General features: G+C 38.3%; 1 protein-coding gene across 1 annotated transcript in view; it reads left to right on the top strand.

Annotated features, from left to right (window-relative positions):
• IRAG2 (inositol 1,4,5-triphosphate receptor associated 2) overlaps positions 1-16874 on the top strand; it is a 102114-nt gene that overhangs the window by 44424 nt on the left and 40816 nt on the right. Inside the window, exons 17-22 of the mRNA XM_068971224.1 lie at positions 3991-4105; positions 4536-4698; positions 12133-12194; positions 13292-13372; positions 14289-14385; positions 16533-16680. Of these exons, the coding sequence (XP_068827325.1) occupies positions 3991-4105; positions 4536-4698; positions 12133-12194; positions 13292-13372; positions 14289-14385; positions 16533-16680 (666 nt within the window). The remainder of the gene's footprint in view (positions 1-3990; positions 4106-4535; positions 4699-12132; positions 12195-13291; positions 13373-14288; positions 14386-16532; positions 16681-16874) is intronic.

The raw sequence follows: 16874 nt of genomic DNA, 5'->3' as shown, positions 1-16874 counted from the left end.
GCCAAGGGAGTTCATTACCACTAGGCTTGCATTATAAGAAATGCTAAAGGGAATTATTGAAGTTGAAATGAAATGGACTGTAGCCCATAAGGCTCCTTTTCCCTTGGAATTTTCTAGGCAGGAATACTGGAATGGGTTGCCATTTCCTTCATCAGGGGATCTTCCCAACCCAGGGATCAAACCCATGTCTCCTGCATTGTAGGCAGATTCTTTACCACTGTGCCGCCTTGGAAGCCCTTAAACAGTGATTAAAAGTACACTAAAGTATAAAATTCACTAGTAATGGTAGATATATAGATACAGTCCTGCTGCTGCTGCTGCTAAGTCCTAGCCTGAGCAATTAGGCAAAGAAAAGAAATAAAAGGCCTTAGCACTGGAAAGAAAGAAGTAAATCATTTCTGCAGATGACATGATCTGTATATAGAAAACCCTAAAGACGCCACAAAAAGCAGTTAGAGCTAATAAATTCAACAAAGATGCAACATACAAAATCAACATACATAAGTCAGTTGCATTTCTATACACTAATAATAAATTATCTGAAAAGGAAACTGAGAAAACAATCCTATTTAAAGTAGTATCAAAAATTTAAGATAAGAATAAACTTTAAGGAGATAAAGATCTATACACTAAAACTATGAGACATTGCTGAAATAAAGATGTAAATTAATGGAAAGACATCTTGTGTTTATGAATTGGAAGACAATTTTGTGAAGATGTTCATACTACCTGAAGCAATCTACAGATTCAGTGCAATCTCTGTTAAAATTCAAATGGAATTTTTTATAGTAATTTGTTTTTATTCAGTCACTAAGTTGTGTCTGACTCTTTGTGACTCCATGGACTACAGCATGTCAGACTTCCCTATCCTTCACTATCTCCTGGAGTTTGCTCAAACTCATGTCAGTTCAATCAATGATGATATCTAACTCTGTCATCCTCTACTGCCCCCTTCTTTTGCCTTTAATCTTTCCGTTTCTAGTTAGTCAGCTCTTCACATCAGGTAGTCAAAGTAGGAGCTTTATCTTCAGCATCAGTCCTTACAATGAATACTCAGAGTTGATTTCCTTTAGGATTGACTGGTTTGATCTTGAAGTTCAAGGGACTCTCAAGAGTCTTCTTCAGCACCACAATTTGAAAACATCAGTTCTTTGACACTCAGCCTTCTGTATGGTCCAACTCTCACATTTGTACATGACTAAGGGAAAAACCGTAGCTTTGGCTAGATGCACCCTTGTTGGCAAAGTGATGTCTCTGCTTTTTAATATGGTATCTATTTATCATAGCTTTTCTTCCAAGGAGCAAGTGTTTTAATTTCATGGCTGCAGTCACTGTCCGCAGTGACTCTGGAACCCAAGGAAATAAAATCTGTCACTGTTTCCACTTTTCCCCCTTCTATTTTCCATGAAGTGATGGGGCTGGATGCCACGGTCTTAGTTTTTTGAAAGTTGAGTTTTAAGCCCAGATTTTCACTCTCCTCTATCACCGTCATCAAAGAAAATTCCTAATATTCATATGGAACTACAAAAGACCAAAACAGTCTTGAAAAAGAACAAAGCTGTAGGTATCACACATGATTTCAAAATATATTACAAAGCTACAGACCAGTGAAATAGGTTAGATTGTCTAGAAATAAACCCTCACATACATAATCAACTAATCTTCAAGTAGGGTGCCAAGAATACACAATGGGAATGGATAGTCAACAAATGAAACTGGATAGCCACATGTAAAAGAATAAAGATGAACCTTATCACACGCCATATGGAAAAATCAACTCAAAATGGATTGAAAAGTTAAATATAAGCTTAAAACTATAATGCTTCTACAAGAAAACTTGGGGGAAAACCTTCATGACATTGGTCTTGGCAATACTTCTTGGATATGAAATGAAAGGCATAAGCAGCAAAAGAAAAAATAGACAAGTGAGTCTACATCAGTCTAAAAAGCTTCCACACATCTGAGGATATGACAGAGTGAAAAGGTAACCTATTGAATGAGAGAAAATATTTGCAGAGCGTGTATTTGAAAAGGGGTCAATATTCGAAATATGGAAGGAACTCCTACAACTCAGTAACAAGAAAAACCCAATTTAAAAATGGGCAAAAGAAGTGAATAGACCTTTTTACAAAAAAAGATATAAAATTGACCAATAAGTACATGAAAAGATGTTCAACATCATTAGTCATCAGGGAAATGCAAATAAAAACCACAATGAGTCATTCACAATGATGAATGAATCACACCTGTTCGGAACGCTATTATATTACCAAAAAAAAAAAAAAAATCCCAAAAGATACCAAGTGTTTGTAAGTGTATAGAGAAACTGAAACCCTTGCCTACTGTTGGTAGGAATTTAAAATGGTACAACTGCTATGGAAAATAGTTTGGAGGTTCTCAAAAAACTTAAAAATAGAATTTACCATATGATCTAGCAGTCCCACTTCTGGGTATATATCCAAAAGGATTCAAATCCAAAATCTTGAAAAGATATTTGCACACTCATAATCATTGCAGCATTAGTCATAATAGCCAAGATGTGGACGCAATCTAAATGTTCGTCTAGGATGAATAAATAAAGAAAGTATGATATATACATACAATGAAATATTATTTGCCTTTAAAAAGTTTTTGAAAACTTTTTGAGAAAAGAAGGAAATTTGCCACAAATCTTAAAGATATTATGATAAGTGAAATAAACCAGTCACAGAAAGACAAATACTACAGGATTCCATTTACATGAAGTGTATAAAATAGACCTGTAGAAGCAGAGTAGAATGGTGGTTTCTAGGGGCTCGGGGAGGGGTGGGTGTAATTCAGTAGATATAGTTTCAGTTGTGTAAGATGAATAAGTTCCAGAGATCTTTTGTACATCATTGTGCCTATAGTTAACAACACTGTATTGTACACTTTAAGGTATATAGCGTAGATCTCAGTTTAAATGTTCTTACCACAATTTAAAAAAAAAGAAAAAACTGACTACATGCTATTGAACAATGCTGAATAGAATGTGTGTTTTGGTAGTGTTTTTTGGTTACGGTTTTGTTTGCTGGCTTACCACAATGGTAAAGCATTCTCTGAGACCATATTTGTCTCTCATATGGTCCTTCTTGTAATCAAGGCTGGATTTATGCCAATGCACAATGGGATTCTATGTATGAACATTTGAGAGGCACGCAAAAAGCCTAAACCCGACCGTGTCTTCCTCACTGTTTTGAAACTCCTGAAGGATATCATTCCATTGAGCTAAGGTCCTTATTTAGGTCAAGTTGTTTCCAGAAAGTCATTGATATATTAGTACATAGCATGGTTTAAATAATCTCATTAGCTAACAGATACATTTGTATATCTTTTGAGGTTTAGGATTGGATCCAAAAGAGAGTAACATTATAACACTAAGAGATTTGGGGTGAGGAAGAAAGGGAGGGGGAAGACTTCAGAAAAGAGAAGACTGCAGTGGAAAGACCAACTGCTCACTTTTATCTATTCTTGGGAACAGCCCTTCCTGTGTTGGTGGCATGTATTTATACCATGATTGATAATTCTTAAGGAGAAAGGCTAATGTCATGAAGCAAAGTGCTTATTTCTTTTGTTCCCTCTTTTTTCTTTTCCCTTCTTCCTTTTTCCTTTTTTTTTTTTTGAAAAAGCTAGATGTGATATGTAAATATTGCACCTGTCACAGTGACCTCATTGTGGTGCCAGTGTAGCTAAGAACTATGAATGTAGCTTGTGGGGAACTGAATATCCCGATGTAGAATAGGAAACTGTTTTTTATCTGTAAGTGAGGTTATTAGATTAAGTGAGCAATATAATTGCTTCAAGTAAATTTCTATATTTGTGAAGCATTTATCTGTATGTAAATACTTTCACTTTCCCCTCTCATCTCTGAAGAACTGTATTAAGTTTGAACTTGTCATAACTTCTGAGGGTTAACTCTTGGTTGAAATGTCACTGACAGCTTGTGGTTGGGACTTTTTTTTTTAACTCCAGGCAGAAACAACTAGAAACCATCACACAACTGCAAGAGGTTGCTGTCAGGCAGGAAGCCATCTTCAGGAAGCAGGTCCAAGAAGCCAGCCAGTGGTTGGAGGAGGCAGAGAAGCAGGTAGGGTGGCCTTTGACTGACTACATTACAGGCACAGGAAGTCTCCTCAGATGTCCTTAAAACCCTGAAGTAAAAATGGAGGAGGAAGCAAAAAAACAAAGAGGAACTGCGAAGTTCAGTCCCTCTCGACTAGCAGTGAGCAGAGGAAGTGAAGGGGGAGTTGTGAGAGGCGGTGTCAACAGCCTGCTGATGAAAGAGGCAACTTTGCAGAAAGAGGCAACTTGACATATCAGGACTTTTGCCACTGTAGAAATAGCTCAGGCATACGAAGCGCATGCAAACACAGAATTGCAGAAGTTCAGTGGAGGCTTATCGCTTCCCTGAGAAGAAAAGCACATTTTCAGTTTCGTGTGCATAATCAGAGTGAGCATTCAGTTGCTTTCTTTCCCGGCCACCCTGCTAAAATCCAGCGTTAACTGTCGGTATCCAGGTGGAGGATGGAGATGGGGCAGCCCACACTGCCAGGGAAGAAGCCAAGCCTTCACTGCATAAATTAGAGGAAGCATTTTCAGATCAACGAAATCTCCAGACTATAAATACCGAGATAGTGAACACTTGCCAGACACTTGGGCAGAAGACAAGAAAACCAAAAAGTGAGTAGCCAGTATTTGTTGTGTTCGAATTTAGTCCACTCTGAGGTGAGGGGCAAAAGGGCTACAGCCATTTGTCTTGATTCCAGCTACTGTATTATTACTGAACTCATGGTGATGAAATGGCTCTAGAAGGCAGCGTTATGGGCATTCACAGAGGTCTGCCTAGTGGCTAAGAGGAAGAATTTAACCATTAGCTTTCCCTTTTTGTTGTTTATGACAAGCTAGATTTTTCCATGACTGTTATTTCTTTAAAAATTAAACAAGTAGGAGGGAGGTTCAAGAGGGAGGGGACATATGTATACATACAGCCGATTCACATTGTTGCATGGCAGAAACTGACACAACTGTAAAGCAATTACCCTCCAATTAAAAATAAAAAATTAAAACTTCTCAATATCTGTAAATGTAAACATGGAAAAAAATCTTGTATGCCTGAAATAGTTGAACTTGCAAATTGTTTACATATTCTGCTCTGATTTTATTAGCCAGTTTGTACCCATCACATGGTAGAAAAAGCCTGCCTCTCTGTTTTTTTTTTTCTTTTTTTCTATTTTCTTAAAAGCAATTATTTTAGGGGTGAGCAAAAATACTTATGAATTCAATGTGTATCAAAATATATGTGTGAAAAGTCTTTAAAAATGTTAAGGTATTCTTTACATATATATATATTGCTTTAAAAATTAGAATATTGTAATTTTTCTGTATTACCTAAAAGTGGAGAAATGTTTACTGAGGATTTGGGTGAGAAGACAGTTGTCAAATGACAGATGTCAGATTATTTTTAAGCTTATTTTATTCTAGAATTATAGTTCAATAACAGTAAAGCATATATACATATAAAATCACTTATCAGACAAATGCTTTTGTTCAACCAGCTTCTTGTTCTAGCTGTATAAAGGTTCCCTTTATAGAAAGTTACTGGTTTGGGTCATAACTAACTATAAGCTTAAGGTAAGCTAGAGATGGAAATTATCAGACTTGTGTTTATTTTGGATTTATTGTACCCTTTCTGCTGTTATCTGAGAAAGCTGTTTAAGCATTTCAAGGAATTGGCTAGTTCTAAAATAGCAATGGTTGTTCAACACTTCATTATTATTATTATTTCTAAGCCTTGTAGCACTTGCTCATTTTCAGTAACTCTGAGTATCATTTTACTCTGTCAGACAATGTAAAGCGTGTTTAAGTTATGTAATCTATATGTTATTTTTTGTATTGCTCAGAGGGCATTGGAAAAGGTCCCCTTGTGATTAGAGTTGTTCATTTGGAGATATGAATGTGCCTTCATTAAGGCATTCCAAAGTTGGTTTATAGTTTGTTTGCTTTAGATGCTGTGCTTTGAGGTCTAATCTTTTGATCCAGTTATATTTATCCTTTGGTTAAATCACTATTATACCTCACAGTTTTGTAAAATGAAAAATGTATCCCTTCCTCTATTGGTCTGTAGTGACTTCTTGGAAAGGCCAAGTTTTATAACTTATTCCAAAATATACATTCTTAATATTATGAACTTATTCTTGTCTTCCCAGTGTATACTCAGAGGATAGCTGGTCCAAATATCATTTAAAACAGAATACGAAAGCTACCCTAGGTGGGATGCATGTGTTTTTGTCTGGCTGGATAAAGTAGGATGAATGCTTCCTTTCTGTCTTGAATTGCTCACTGCATATGACACAGCATTGCTGTATCAGCTCCTTCACTTGCTGGTACCTTTTGTTCCCCTAAGAAGGCATGCCTATCAAAGTTTTGTTCTGACGACCTTTTGCTTATGAAGATCTTTCTAATAATACCCTGAAAAATAAACCTTTGCAAGAAGAGGGAAATTTGGGTAGCACATATTTTCAAGAAGGCTGTAGAGAAGATTTTCCAGCGAGACTGTGAACAGATGTCAGTGAGCTAGGACAGTTATCACACAAACACATCCTCACACATTCCACCATGACCACTACTACCACATACTGTCTGAATTCTGACTCAGACATTTGAATTCTGAGTCAGAAAACAAAAACTATTTAAATACATTTCGTTCTTGTGAAACTGTCTGGTTAGCTTTATAAATTCCTTAAATGTCATGGCAGTTGCTCTCTGCTGTACCTAAGAAAGGTTCATTAGCACATTGTGTGGGGATGCCGTTGTTTAGTCCAAAATTTTAGGTTAATGACAGTGTTCTCAAATTGGAAGTAGGAAGTTGTTTATGACATTTGATGAGATGCCCTGAATTTACTGTTGACTGAGAAAATTGTTCAAGTTTTCAATTGCCACCAGGACTGGACTGATTTATGAGGTAATTAGTATACACACTTGCCCTCCTGAAATATGCCATTAGAATTATTAAATGTCTTGAATGGTAGCATGCATTCTTTCTTCTGTTTTTTCGTATGTATCTCTTAAGTATCTTATTAACAAGGGCAATACTGGATGTGTAAATGAATGTTTGCTTTGAAAACGAAGTGAATAAAGCTTCTTAGATCTGGAGTATGCATACAGCATATTAGGGTGCATCTGATGTGCAGGAAACAGAGACTAAATGATCTAATCCAAGCTATCATCCTTTTATTATTCATCCATTTTTTTACCCCATCTACATAAAATCTTCAGAGAGTTGCTCATACAATAGACAGTGAGTGAAACCATAAATAATTCCTTTAGAAGGCATAAATATCTCTTTGGGGAAAGAGCCTGAGAAGCTCCTGTATATTATAATTCTGTATTTGAACATAGTATCTGACATGAACTTTAGAGTAGGCTTTCACCTAGATGAGCTCACTGGAAATTCTCTTCCAGCTTCTATACTTAGCATGGAAGGCATGATCTATAGGGCAGATATCAGTCTTACAGCTTTGAGGTTGAATGTGGTTGTGTACTGAGCAATTAAAACACAAGAGTGAAATGAGACTGGAAGGGGAATTTAGGTGTTGGAGATACTCAAAGATAGGTGTTGGGATGAGGACCAAGGAGATAGCAAAATTAAAACATGGCTTGCTGGACAGTTCTGATGGGATGCAGGCCTCTATTGTCCCAGAGGAAAAATGCATGAATGGATGAAATAATCTAGGAGAAAGTATTGCAGTGATAAAGAGCATGCTGCTGCTAAGTCGCTTCAGTCGTGTGAAAATCCCATGGACGGAGGAGCCTGGTGAGCTGCAGTCCATGGGGTCGCTAAGAGTTGGACACGACTGAGTGACTTCACTTTCGCTTTTCACTTTCATGCATTGGAGAAGGAAATGGCAACCCACTCCAGTGTTCTTGCCTGGAGAATCCCAGGGACGGCGGAGCCTGGTGGAGTTAAGTGACAGAGTCGGATAAAGAGCATAGGATTTGAAGTTGAACAAACCTGTGTTCTGATTCTAAGTCTACAAAAGACTTTATAAATTTGGGCAACTCTCTACCTCTCCGAACCTCAGTATCTTCTTCCAGAAAATGCCAGAGTTCTTAATTTATAAATGCTGTAACAAAAGCACAACAGTAGCTAGTGAGTGGTTGGCCATACTGGGTAAGGTCTGTTCTGCAGGAGTATGTTTCTATATGCAAACTACCTCATTCACAGTTGACAAATGGGTGAAGACATGTGAGAATAATATGGACGTTTCATTCAGTTTACCTGGGCATAGAATCTGGATTGGTAGGAACAGAATTATAACCTTCAGCAGCAAAGGAACAAACCCTCAGCTTGGCTGCTGACAGGCAGCAAGAGGCTTTCAGCTTTATTTTAAGAAAATTAAAAACAAGTGTCTGCACCTGGGCCTCCCTTGCAGAGGAGCGCTGTCCCAGCCCCGGCTGAGCTCTGCTCTGTGGCAGACTGTATTCCCGCCTGCATTTGTTTCAGCAGCCCCACAGTCTCCAAGTTCCACTTTCACATGTGTTTTCTCAGCACCCCAGCAGCTCTGCGCCACTTAAAGTGTGACCAGCATTTCCACTCCATTGTTTTTGTGCATTCTAGGATTCTGGAGTCAGCCTTTAGCCATTTTAAGTCGTATGTCTCGGTGATCTAAGTTATCTTCCCTGGTACTAATGACAATTGTGTTCGATAGTGCTTGGGTTCCAATGTTGCATATGTTACATTTTTAGTGGTCTCTTCCTAGCCCTATTTATCTCATGAGCTCCATTATTTTTGTTCTTGTAGTTTTTATTTATTTTAAAATTGTATTTATTTTTGCCTGCACTGGGTCTTGCTTACAGCACGAGGGCTTTCTCTGCTTGTGGTGAGCAGGGGGGCTACTCTCTAGCTGTGGTACACAGGCTGCTCATTGTGGTGGCTTCTCTTTTTTGCAGAGCATGGGCTCTAAAGCCCAAGCTTAGTGGTTGTGGCCCATGGGCTTAGTGGCTCTGTGGTATGTGGGTTGTTTCCAGACCCTGGATCCAACTTGTGTCTCCTGCATTGGCAGGCAGATTCTTAACCACTGGGCCACTAGGGAAGCCTTGTTGTAGTTTTTAAATTCTTAGTTATTGCTGAGTAATTAGTATATCATGAAACATTCAGATCTTAAGTGTACTGTGGAACCAGTTTGACAAGTGCACATGGAAACACAGAACTTCAATAACCCCAGAAACTTCCTTTGTGTTACTTCCACTTCTACCTTCCCCACCACCAGGAGGAACCACTGATCTGATTTCAATCATCAGTGGGTTCTAGATGGGTTCTAGAATTTAGGCTGTTCTAGAATTGAATTGTGTAGTATAAACATTTGTGTGCTTCTGTCTGTCTTCCCTTCAATGTGTTTATCAGTGGGATACCTTTTCATGGTTGAGTTACATTGTTTTGTAAGAACATTGCACAATATGATTATCTTTTCTCCTTTTATTGGACATCTAAATTATTTCCAGTTTTGGGTCTGTGTGTGGACCTGTGGTTTTTTTTTTTTTTTAACCTAGGGTAACTATCTAGGAGCAGAGATATTAGATCATAGTATAGCTGTAACTTTAACATCTTAAGAAACTGCAAACAGTTTTCATAGTGCTCGGAGCCTTTCATGCTCCTTCCAGCAGTGTATGGGAGTTCCAGGTATTTGGTTTTAATTTGTTGGGTTGATTGGCCATTGTTGTATTTCTTCTTTGTGAGCTACCTAAATCTTTTGCCCTTTTCCAAGTTAAGTCCCGTGTCCTTCTGTTATTGAGTTGTAGAATTTCTTTTCTTTATATATTTTGAATACAAGAACTGTGAGTTATTTTCTTCTAGTCTGTGGTTTTCAAAGAACTTTAATATTTTTAATGCACAATTTAATAGAGCACTCAGATGCTATGATGTCCATAGTCCATGCATGTCAACGCTTGTTGATAACTAACATTATCATGGCTCAGTATCATGGTCTTGATTTTCAACAGCCAATTAATTGCAATGTCTTAGTGCATAATCATTTAGAAAGTTGCTTTATTTCAGCTTCCTTCAAAGGCTGAATGTATCCAAGACAACTGGTCTCATCCTACATCACAGATGGCAACAGCAGGGGATACAGTGGCCATTGTTTTACTTGCTTCCATGTAAAACCTAAACGTCCTAGAGACATGGCAGGTTGAACTCCAAAAACATAAAGAAGAATGCAAAGATTCATGCAAATTAAGGTCATAAGCCAGTTTGTTTTGCCTTGTGAAACATATGAAAATCTTTGCTACCCATTGCACAAAACATCTGTTGAAATGAGGTTTACAGCTTGAATGTTTTGAGATTGACTGTTTCTAAAACCCAAGATTGCCTGATGGGAAAGCAGATGGGCAATTTAGACAGTCTTATACTAACTCATTATTTCTTCTGAAACACAAACTTAATTTAGAAATTCAAAGACAGTGTATTGAGATATACAACTTCAGAAGTATAATGTTGGAAAGTGGTTAAGAGAACAGAGCCTTGCTTTGAAAAACTGATTAGGACAGAGCCTTATTTCTTAATATAGTAAACACAGGGATTTGTAAAGAAATTGAATCTATACTTGAGTTCTAAGTATTCAGAATTTATTCTTTAAAATTACTTAAATATGTTAAAATAGTTTAAAAATATATTATCCTCCTTGTGGGCCTCATAAACACTGTCAAGCTTAGTTGAAAAATGTTAGTTTTACCAAAAAAAATTCTTATAAAATAAATTTTACATCGGTAATTTTCCACAAATTGGAGATTTTCAAGCTTTTTCCCCTGGAAAATATTTATAATTAGATTTTGTACTTTTCACGTGTATTAGCATTATTTTCTATGGCTCAGATTTTCTTCAGGCTACTGAGATATAAAACTGTTGGTCTTTAAAATAAGAAACACCAGATTTCTGTGTGTTTTGGACACCAGAGTATCTGCTGTTAATTTTCCTGGCTCTTAGTGACTTTTTTTTAAGTGGCAGCTATTAATATGCCTCCATCTAGCAGAGCTTCCTACCCTCATTTAATTTTTGTTTTTAATCATCTGTGGGCTGAGAAAACAGTCAAGCTTGTGAGAATTATGTATAAATTCTGAGCCCATTATCTGAGTGAAGTATAGGACTTGCCACATGAATAAAGGACATGGATATCAACATTTATTTTGGTTGTTCCAATGATTTCAGCCTATTTTCTGGTTCTTGGCTACTTTTCAAAGAGTGAAGTGAAGTGAAGTCGCTCAGTCGTGTCGACTCTTTGCGACCCCATGGACTGTAGCCTACCGGGCTCCTCTGTCCATGGGATTTTCCAGGCAATAGTCCTGGAGTAGATTGCCATTTCCTTCTCCAGGCAATCTTCCCAACCCAGGGATTGAACCCGGGTCTCCCGCATTGTAGACAGACGCTTTACCGTTTCAAAGAGTATGGATTGTCAAATAAGAAATATGTTACTATTTAACTTAAAAAGGTGTTTTTCTCACTTTCATTATTTCAGAGATGAGAATTTGAAAGTTTCTGGGAAGCAGATTTTCAGTTAAGTAGAGAGACAAATATTTTTAATTTCACAAAAGAGGGTAGCGAATGGAGCACTGTCCTGTGAGTCTGATCTTAGCTCCATGAATAGTCAGTTACGTACTTCAGTCCTCTCGACATCAGTGTCCTCATGGTCTCACACCTACTTATAGGAGTCTGGGGGTCTGTGGCTCTGTTTCCAGGGCTTCCTTTCCTTGTAGCTTGAGCAGAGGCTTATTAAAGAGACAACTTCCACACGAGTAGGAGTTTGGATGGAGTGACCTCTGAGGTGTATTCCCTTTTTAACATGAATACTTCTGTGAGTCACTTGTAGAAGATAATTCACTTGCATTGATCGGGTTAATTTTAAATACTCAAGGGCAATAGTAGTTTAGTTGCTCCCACCTGTCTTGTTCTGCTTTCCCAGTTTGATGAGTCTTGAGTTGAGAACATCATTCTCAAAAGCCACTGTTTTCTCTCTCCTTTCCTCAGGCCCCAGATCTAAAGCTATTAAAAGTTTATGAAATGCATAAAGGGGGGCGATTTCCAAATTGTCATATTAAGCTGGTTATACATTCTCTTTATAGCAACAATTCAGCCACTAAGAAAGAAGTTAATTAAAGGACAACTTCATGGCTTGCTGTTTCAGGTAAAAAACAAACAGAAAGACCCAAACCCCTGTGATATTTGTTTACTGTGGGGAAGTTGTCCAGTTGGTGTAAGATTTTGAAGCTGTTATAATATGTAATAATTTTAGTCATAAAGTTAAATAACTGACTTAGAAAAAGATGCTCTGGTGAACTTTGTCCTCTCATGCATTTTTGAAAGCATTTCGCAAAACAGGAGAGAACACTCATCAGTGAGTGGTTCCTAATAACATCTTTTAGAGAGGAAGCACCTCAGAATTTACTGTATCTATTAGAAAAGGGCCAGTTTTCTAAGCTTAGTCACCTCCCTTCTGAGACTCTTGAGTAGGCTTTGGTGGTTGTTGTCTCTTTTCTTTCCTGTTTGAACAAAGCTCTCAACTCCTTTCTGTCTGGATATCTCAGGATATCCATGGTGGAGTTAAATGTGTTTCTTTCCCTTATGACACTTGGTGAATTTCTCCTTTCTGTTCATAAATGAAAAACATAAGGAACAGTAAGATTGGCACTGGAGGGAAGGGGCTGGAGGAGGAAAGAGAGAAGGGTGGCATTTGCATGTATTTGTTCCCAGGGCATAATGCAGGAACATCTGTTTAAGCAGAAAAAAAATTCATGTCAGAGATTAAGCTAGGCAGAGTGCCTATAAAGCCCCTTACAGGAAGTTGAACAGGAAAAATCTCCATATCTAAATGTGCTTTAATCCTCTCAAGAACACCAGTTTTCTATTATAATGTAACTGATAGATATGTATCTACCTCTTTGAGGAAAGTCACAGTTTTATTGCTATAAAATTTTCACAGACACCGTTTTCACTACTCTGAGTTGTCTCCAACAAGCTTCTTTGGCCTCTGGCTGAAGATTTCAATGACAAAGCCATTTAGTTTCCTGTTACCGATCCTTGAATTTCATTCCTAGAATAAGTAATGGGGAAAATGCAATGAGAAGCTTACTATTATAAACTTGTTCCCTTAATGTAAAATACAAGATAAATGACTAGTCTATTTTCTCCCCCTCAGTTAACATCACATCTTTAATGTGCTCTGTATCTGTGACTCTTCCATCATCCTGTTTTTGAATATACTCTACCATTTTCTCATGACAGAGCTGTTTAGATGAGGAATTTCCTCACTGTGATCCCTTGTCCTGCACAGAAAGAATTCATCAATTTCTCCAGGAACAGCTGGTAAGTTTCAGCTTTTTGAAACTATGTTAGTGCCAGTTGTGAACCTACTGTGTGTGTATTTGTAAGTTAGACCTCTATGCTAATTTTCTTGAGAGATTATCAGATGAAGCAAGATACCTGTGTTCTTTTCTTTTTTAAGGCTTGCATGCCTGATTTTACTTTTTATTTAAGATTCATTTGTTATTTATCTTTGGCTGTGCCGGGTCTTCATTGCTGTGTGTAGGCTTTCTCTGGTTGCGGCGAGCAGGGAGCAGGTGCTGCTCTTCATTGAGGTGTACGGGCTTCTCACTGGGGTGGCTGCCCCTGTGGCTCCCTTCAGCCTCTAGGTGCGAGGTCCTCAGTCGTGTGCCTCCAAAGCTGGAGTGCTGACTCAGTAGTTGTGGTGCATGGGCTGAGTTGCTCTGTTGCACGTGGGACCTTCCCAGATCAGGAATTGAACTTGTCTCTCCTGCTTTAGCAGTCGGAGTCTTAACCACTAGACCACCGGGGAAGCCCTATTATTATTTTTTTTCTTTATTATGTGCACACACACAATTCTGATAGGCCCTAGGAAATGGTACTATTTAAAACTTTTTGATTATAGTATCATAAAGAAGAATTATATAGCCACACTTGCCCCTCATATTTCTTTCCCCCAAACTTTTGTTTATATGAAAGCGTTTATTATTGGGAATTGGTGTTACCATTCTATTAAATTATTGAAAAGTAATTTTTAATAAGTATTACATCTTATTCATAAAGTATACATCTCAATTCAGAGCATGAAAGCTTTGTTACTTTGATGTCATTTATTTTCTTCTTGATCTCTCTTGTGGGAGGACAATAATATTCTTTCTGATTCTGGAGATGAAAAGAGTAGATTATGAAATATGTTACAGCCCTTTGGAAAGCTAATAGTACTTGATTTTCTGTTCAGAAGCAGCATTGCCATAAAAGATATAGTGGTCCAGAAGCAAGAATACATCAGCTACCCTTGGCCTTCAAACACACATGCTGGTACACACCTCTGCTAGGTAAGCGTGGATGGCCCCTCTCCTATACCCTGTTAGATGCCAGTGGAGGTGGGGGTTTTTTTGAAAGGGAAAATAATCAGTTATTGGGAAGATTGGCTGCAAGAGGGAATGGCAACCCACTCCAGTATTCTTGCCTGGGAAAGCTCATGGACAGAGGAGCCTGGTGGGCTACAGTCCATGGGGTCTCAGAGAGTTGGACATGACTTAGTGACTAAACAGCAATATATAGCAAAGATTGTTGAAAGCTTATATGTTTATCCCTGAATTCAGTCAATCAACTTATATTTGAACACCTACCCTGTGTAAGGTACTGTATTATATATTGATATAATAAAGAGTAATCCCTAAAATGGCTCACAGACTATGAAGGGAAGTAAGACTTGGGGTCAGAGAAGGCTCTGCAGAAGAAATGAGTGTTCAACTGGGCACCGAGAGACAAGTTGCATTTGGAAGAGCAAAAAGCATGGGAAAGAGTATTCCAATGGAGAAAATAACAGAGTTGGGGGAAAAGAAGAACGCAAAGCTGTAAGAGAAGAGTTCAAGCTGGACAAGTCACTTTGGAAATAAGAGGACTTGGGTCAGGGTACAGTCGAATGTAAGTTTGGAGCAGGTTCACGTCAATGCCAGGCTAAGGAGAATGAACCTTATCTTAGGAGATGCTCAAAATTGGGGCATCTCTCATCACAACATAGATGTGCTTTGAAAGTAAAAGTTAATGGTTGGTTCAGAAAGGATAAAAGAAATGGATGATAAAATAACTTTAAGAAGAAATAAAAAGTAAGTAGAGTGATAGGTGGATCATTTCAACTAGAAAAGGGAAAACTGCTGCCACAGCTAACGAGTGACCAGTTCATGTAGGACAATAGATGAGCACTTGCTCTCTAGGGATGATGCTACCCACAGGAACTCAGTGATCATAACAAGGGCACTGAAGGAGAGCCCCCTATGTGCCAGGCACAGGTCTCTGCTCTGAGCATACCTCTTAATTCCTTTAATCCTCACTATATCCCTGGGAGGTAGATGCTACTGTAACTGCCATTTTAGAACTAAGGTAACAGGAACACTGAGTTAGGAACTTGCCTCAGGTCACGTGGCATTTCATGTGTAAGTAAACTGGGGCTCAGAATGGGTTAGTTATTTATCTGAGATCTTCCCTGGTGGCTCAGACTACCGGTAAAGCATCTGCCTGCAATGGGGGAGACCCGGGTTCGATTCCTGGGTCAGGAAGATCCCCTGGAGAAGGAAATGGAAATCCACTCCAGCACTCTTGCCTGGAAAATCCTATGGATGGAGGAGCCTGATAGGCTACAGTCCATGGGGTCGCAAAGAGTCAGACATGACTGAGCAACTTCACTTTCGCAAAACTGTACATGGCAGAGTCAGGCTTTGAATAGAGCATTGTGATTGATTCCAAAGTCTATGTTTTTTCTATTAAATTCTGCTGCTTCTTGTACTCAGAAAAACATAACAAGACAGTTTCCACACCCAGAAAAAATTGTCATCCTATTTCCTGCACTCTCTAATGGACAGGGAAGTCTGCTGTGCTGCAGTCCATACGGTCTTGTCCATAAGAGTTGGACACGACTTAGAGCTGAACAGCAAAAACAAAGACAATGTCAAACTACTTTCTCTTCAGCAGTTGGTAAACTGTTTCTGTAAAGAGCCAGATAGTAAATATTTGAAGTTTTGCAGGCTATATGGTTTCTGCAACAACTACTCAGCTTTGCTGTTGTAGCACACAAGCAACCAACCTTGGATGATGCTGGATGATTGGGTGTGGCTATGTCCCAATAAAACTTTATTTACAAAAACAGGTGGCTGGCTGGATTTTGCTTGTAACAGCAAGTTGTTGTTGAAACCTCTAGTTGCTTACTAGGCAAGGATTTCTCTTTCCCCTCCTCCACCCACACTCCTCCTTGAAAAAAAGAAAGGCATGAACATTTAGGGGGTGGGGGATTATGTTAAAATATTAATAAAGCTGAATTGATTTTTGCTGTCTCAGAAATGGTCTCATCTCCAAATAAGAAATTTTTGGAGAGTCCCTCCAAAGATTTTGAATTTTGTGGCATCTGCATTTGAACCATTAATTTCTATTTTTTTTTTATTTTTTTCTATTTTTATTTTTATTTTTTTCTCTTCTAATGCAGATGCCTTGCATCTGGATAGTTTTACAGCAGTTCCAAGACTAGAACTGACACCTTTCTCATGTGTGGCCAACCTAATCCATGCTTCACATGAAAGGCCCAGATATGAAGAAATAGAGGATTGTGCTTTGGCTGTGACTGAAAGACACAGGTAAGCTAAAAGGGCAGACTGTACTTATTCTGCTTTTCGGGATGGGGGGGGTGGCCTCTTTCCGTTGCCTACCTTTTTAATCAGTTAGATTTTCATATCCTCAGATTGTAACATCTTTATTGTGGAATTTTTATTGTGTAACTTGCCTAACTTTCTGAAAATCAATAATTTAAAACAAAGATACCTCTATAGTT

This window comes from Capricornis sumatraensis, chromosome 4 (assembly GCF_032405125.1).
Source record: "Capricornis sumatraensis isolate serow.1 chromosome 4, serow.2, whole genome shotgun sequence".
NCBI classification, from domain to species: domain Eukaryota; kingdom Metazoa; phylum Chordata; class Mammalia; order Artiodactyla; family Bovidae; genus Capricornis; species Capricornis sumatraensis.
This window is presented reverse-complemented; position numbering and strand designations above follow the sequence as displayed.